General features: G+C 49.6%; 1 protein-coding gene across 2 annotated transcripts in view; it reads right to left on the bottom strand.

The window, feature by feature from the left end:
* The window catches only part of MITF (melanocyte inducing transcription factor), a 99,514-nt gene extending 94,296 nt beyond the window's left edge, over nucleotides 1-5,218 (bottom strand). For both annotated transcript variants that reach the window (XM_066557999.1, XM_066557998.1), the window contains exon 1: nucleotides 5,009-5,218. In XM_066557999.1, the coding sequence (XP_066414096.1) occupies nucleotides 5,009-5,112 (104 nt within the window). In that variant the 5' untranslated portion in view covers nucleotides 5,113-5,218. The remainder of the gene's footprint in view (nucleotides 1-5,008) is intronic.
* Nucleotides 5,219-6,000: the final 782 nt, after the last annotated feature.

The following is a 6,000-nucleotide window of genomic DNA, read 5'->3' on the forward strand; positions in this document are numbered from 1 at the left end:
AGTGAGAGTTTTGCAGGAGAGAAAAGGTCACCCAGGATCTCTCACCATGGCAAATGCTGTGCTACAGACAGGGAGCAGCACCGGCTCCCTGTGTAAAGGAATATACGGAAATACCACTTATTGTCTCCACATGTTTATACCACAGACACTCCAACAGCAGCCTTTCCTTTTAAGACTGTTTTCAAAAAGAAAAAAGTACAAAAAAGCTGTGGTGAGGGTTTCCTTCCCAGTGCAGCAAATTTGAGGTGCAGAACAAACATGGAATTATTGACTCAGTCACAAAAATGTTACCGGAGAGATTTCAGAGACATACTTCTGGCTTAGCTCTACTCCCACTGACGTCGGTTCAGACTTTAACCACTGATTTCAGGCAGTGCTGGCCTACGTAGCACTTCCAGCTCAGCTATTATTACCTTTTAGTTTAAAATATGTAATGTTCCTCTGTAACAGACGGAAAAATATTTCAGGAACTTTTTAAATCTGTTCCTCCAAGATACATTTTGATTTTTTTTTAATCACACTGAGACACGGTTCCTGGATGCAAGAACATGTGACCTGTTCTAAATAAAGGATATTTTCCACTTCTTGCACAACTGGAACAGATATAAGCAGTAGCTTGAACAAACTGCATTGCAGAACCCAACCAGAATATAAAACACTTGAACAAGATCCATAAATAGCAGTAATATGAAAAGACTACCTCCAATAAGGCACAAACTCAATGTTAAGCCTAATGTAATCAAGTTCAAATTCAATCACGCTGCAAAGTTCATTTACAAAATTAAATTTGATCATCTGCAGGCTAAGGCACTAGGGCACTTCAGAAGAGTCCTCTTTGGCTCCAGAGTAAGCACACATCTAAAAAACGTGTGTCTATATGGTGAAATTAATATTTTCTCAACAATCACTGTGTATTAAAAGGGAAGATTTAACTAAATGAAAACTTCAACACTGAGCAGTTAAGAGGAAAAAAGCAAAAAAGGAATGCTTTACAGAGGATTCTAACTGGAGAGAGATGAGGCACCAGCTGATATGAGTAAAATACTGAAGGTTTGCACAAAGGAAAAGGTTTTTGGACAGCAGGAATGAAGAGAATTTTATAAAGACATCACCGTTTTAATAATGACAAACTCTACATCCCAATGTTATTGCTCATAAAACAAAAATAAGCCTCCTAAGAAACTATCATGCAAATTAAATCCATTTCCTAATATTTTCTTCCACTAAAAATACTTCAGTAACTGCATCATTCAGGTGCTTTTTAACCAGTCTGAAAATATAGCCAACAGAAAAGGGCACAAATAGCAGTAATTTATCTGCAGGTTTTATTAAGAGCACGGCAGTAAATTACAACAGCTGACAATAATTTGCTGGTGCTTGCCATGTCACACAGACCATCCAAATGGAAACACATTGCAGACAGCAAAAAACTACGGAGAAAATCAACTTAATATACAAAATTTTGCTGTATTTGCCACACGTGGGTTGGTTTAGAGTGCCCTGTGCAATGGCAGGCTGTACAGCCTTTACCTCCAGATACCAGTTTGACATCTAAAACATTGCCAAATGATTTAAAGTGTCCACATTCAAGATGTAACTCAATCCTCCAGTGCCCTGCTGACTGCGTGCAGACACGTCAGGACTTGTGTTTACTTTTAGTAATAAAATTCCATCGATTTCACTGTACACTGCTTGTACCAGGAAATAAATCTTATTTGCTTGTTCATTACATAAACACATACATATTTAAGTGTATGTACTTGTAGGTTAAAACTATTATACTTTGTGAATATGGCAGGAGAGGAATAAAATATGAATATGAGGGGAAAAAAAATGGATCTCATTGTCTTGCTGGGTAGCCTGAAAGCTCATTTTCCTCCCACAGAGAAAAGTGACTTTGGAGAAACCAAAGCAACTGAAACATCATCTCAGTTTTCAAAGCCATTTGACCATGGCAAATTCCAGAGATCCCATGAATGTAGGTATTACTTTGACCAAGGATCCAACTTCTCATGAGTCGGGAGGGTTTGGGAAGTATGGGTTTGACTGATCCATCTCAGCCCCATGTATCCTCTCCACCCCCTGTGATTAAAGCTTTTGCTGGGCTTACATTTTAACTTGGCCTCTAGCATTCAATTGTGGCTTGGCCTAAGTTAGTACAGTATTTACTGCAAAAAGCTTTTATTATTGGACCCCTTGCGGCTTTGGATTGCAGACTTGAATTATGAAACAGGGATGGAGTAACTGTGAGGGCACACTGGAGAGGAGAAATCTTTAACTGGATGTCACATATTGGAAAACAAGCAGTCTGGGAGGAAGCAAATAGGAGAGCTTCACTGAGAGAAGGATGGCAGTATCAGCAGGGCTGAGTTAAAATGGACAACAAAACTGTTTCTTCTTGGTTCAGAGCACTGACATTCTTACCTATTTCTGAGCAGGATGAAATTTTCTCTGTACTCACAATTTCAGCTGCTATGAGTAAGCCAAGATGCTTCTCAACTCTTATGATTAAAAAGATCAGAGAAAGCCCTGAATGTTGCTAGGAAATCAGCAGTTCTCACCAGGGAAAAGAGCAGATTGCTGTTTAGACTCAGCTCCTCACATCAGCTCTGGTTTGCCTGCTCCCCAGGCACCCTTCCAGAGCCAGGCTGTGGAGAGGGTAAGAAAGCAATTCCCATGGCCACAGTCCCACAACTACACCACTCTGACCTGCTGCTACTCCACTCACTCCTATGCAATTACTCCTGATTTACATCCACAAGAGAAAGCAGCAGAGTGATGCTGATACCCTCGATAATCATCAGTCAGACTGGTTCCAGGCCTGAGCAAAGCTGAAGGCCTACAGAAGTCCTCTGAGATATGATCATGAAACAAACAGGTTTGGGAGCAACTTCTGCCTCCTGTTATCGTCAAGTTTTATCAGCCTGGCTTCAGGGACAGGTTTATATGGACCTGGCAGGGTCCCCTGACTCCTTTGCATCTTCATCTCCCACAATACCAGCTGAGACTCTCCCTCGAGGTACGAGCGGTACGTGAGCTGGGCAGGCTCCACACTGAGGTTAACATGACAGCTCACTATCTGCCAGAAAAACCATGGGTTGTTATTCCACCCTCGGGGCTGCCTCTTCTCACACACATGGCTACATGTGGAGGGACACGAGGCAGGCTGGGACGAGCTGGTCACTGCTCCAAATGCTGTCCTGGAAGCACCAGGGCAGACGTTGGCCTGAGGCACCACCAGGGTGTCAGGATGACAGACCCCTTTAAAGCCAAAGGGTGGGCAGTGCTGTCTCTGCAGGAGCATCAGGTAAGGATGAACTGGGGAAACTCACTCCAGGCAAGTTTGAAGTGACAACATTTAGAAGACAGTAAAATACTCCAGTGTTTCATTAGAGAGTTTATTCACTCCTCCCCGAGAGAGGTGAACAATGCAAGGCTGCATTTGGGTCCCAAAGCACCAAGTCACAGGAAGGAAAAGCAGTTGCAGCATCTGTGCAATGTCAAATGCAGACCTGCCACCTAAGCTCCAGTGCAGACCTGCTATCCACGCTCACACCAGGAAAGCACAGACAAACTGCTGACTACAGAGAGGACAGCCACAAAGGGACAACTCCTGCACACCAGTTAGGACACACAGCTGGTACAAACAGGGCTACTGGGCCACAGCACAGCACTCATGACTGCTGCACTCCACTGGCAACACAAGCACTAAACCCGAAGCCCTGTGCACCTCTCAGCTTGCCTTCATCGCAGCTGGAACCCATCAGTGCTGGTGAACCCCATCTGCTCTGCACATTAGCCTGGCTCTCAGATAATTATCTGGGTAATGGCAATTTCCCTGCATAACCTTAGGGAGCAAAGGAGTTCTGGCAACTTCAGTTTGGTTGGATGGCCTGTCAGGCTGCACATCACCAGCACTACCTGCACCATTTCTGAGCCAGACCAGGGGTACAGTGTGAGGCAGGGCTACTGTGAAGACAGGGCACAGGAGGTGGCCCCACATCTGTCAGCCCTTGTCACAGCAACAAAATTTTTAACACCTTTTACTACAAACCTTCAGTGTTTCAGAAAATGATCAAAAAGTCATTTATTTACTCTGACGTTTGTCTGACAGGCTGTATAATCCAAACTCATTCTAGTGCTTCTTTTTTTAACATTTACATTCTTGTTTATTTTTCCACTACACACAGACGTACGAAGAGCAGCGTTCAAAACTAAAATGTGAATATAGAGACAGGCTAACAACAGACCTGATTACAAACACGATATGCTTGCAGCAATGACCTTATATTCAGCAGAGTGCTGCTAAGGAGAGTGTTGAGGTGAAATGGATGGTTCCTTGAATGAAAAAACAGAGGGAGAAACGTGCCATAGCTGACAAGGAGGATGCTCAAGGCGCGGGAGAGCACTGACTTTCTTCTTCCAGCAGCAGGACGGACAACGGGTCGCTAAGAGCCCTCAAGGGAGGGAAACACACACAGACCGCCTTATTTCCCTTTACAGAGCGTATCTACGCGATGCAGCCGCTCCAGATAAGCAAACAGAATCTATTTCAGGGAAGAACTACTCTAGGAAGAAAGTGACCTACCTACCAAAAGTTTTCAGTCCCCAAGCAAGTCACAAACCCGCTGAGGCTCAAAAAAGAAAAACAAACACACGCAAAAATAAACCAAACAAACAGCCAAAAGCCAAACAATCCAGAACAACCTTAGGCGCTACAAGACCTTGCAGCCACCAGACCCTCGGCAGCTCCGCGCCCGGACGGGCTCTCGGCCGCGGCGCTCAGCGGGGCAGGCGCGGCCCCGGCCTCGGCCCCGCTCCCGGTGGGGCTGCCCCGGCTGACAGCCGGGCCCGCACGGCCAACAATGCCCTTTACATAACGCGGGCCCGGCCCGCCCTCCGCCAACAACGCCGCTATTATGGCACGGAGCGCTCGGCGGCCGCCCCGCTGCGCAGCGCCGGCCGGGGGATGCTCCGCGCCCGCACCCGCCCGGGTCCCGCGCCCCACCTGCTCTTGAGGGGCTGGCTCTTCAGCTCGTAGTACGTCTTGGGCTCCTCGTGGAACTCCTCGCCCACCTCGAAGTCCGGCACGATCCCCGACTCCGCCTGCATCGTCGCCGCGGCCGCTGCGAGAGGGAGAGACGGGAGGTTACGGCTGCGGCGCCGAGCGAGCCCCGCCGTGCCGCCCGCCCCGCTCCGCTGGCTCGGCTCACACACAGCGCCGCCCGCCCCGCCTGGGACTTGTAGTCCGCCCCGGGGCCGGCCCGGCCGCCTCCGCCCGCCGCGCACTACAAGTCCCGCCGCGCCGCGCCGGGAGGGCAGGGCCGGGCCGGGCCGCCGCTGTCAGCCGGAGCGCGGGGCCGCCCGCCCGCCCCGTCCATCCCGCCCCATTGCCAGCCCATTGCCAGCCCGCTGCCATTCCCAGCCCGGCCCGGCCGTGCGCGCCACCTGCCGCCCCCTCCCTGCGCCGCCCCGCCCGCGCCGTGACGTCACGCGCGGCACCTGTGCCGTCAGAGCCGCGTGACGTCACGCTGCCCGCAGCGGCGGCGGCCGGGCCGGGCCTTCGCAAAGCGCTGCGGGTGTCCCTAAAATGGCGGGATCGTGTGGGCTGGAGGGGACCTTAAAGCACATCTCCTTCACCCCTGCCATGGGCAGGGACACCTTCCACTGTCCCGGGGTGCTCCAAGCCCCTGGAGCCCTCCAAGGCCAACCTGGCCTTGGGCACTGCCAGGGATGCGGCAGCCACAGCTGCTCTGTGCCAGCGCCTCCCCCCCATGAGGGAACAGTGTCCTCCTCATACAAAATCTAAGCTGCTCTCTCTCAGTTTGAATTCATTCTCCCTCATCCTGTCACTACAGGCTCGTAAAAAGTCCCTCTCTGTCTTTTTGTGGGCTCCCTTCAGGTACTGGGACCAGCACAAAGGGCTCTTCCCTTGGGAACATCTGTGTCCAGCTGCAAACAGCATTCCTGCACTGCTGCAGACCAGGAATTAGCCCTGAC

The sequence above is a fragment of the Molothrus aeneus genome, chromosome 12, assembly GCF_037042795.1.
Source record: "Molothrus aeneus isolate 106 chromosome 12, BPBGC_Maene_1.0, whole genome shotgun sequence".
Taxonomy (NCBI): Eukaryota; Metazoa; Chordata; class Aves; order Passeriformes; family Icteridae; genus Molothrus; species Molothrus aeneus.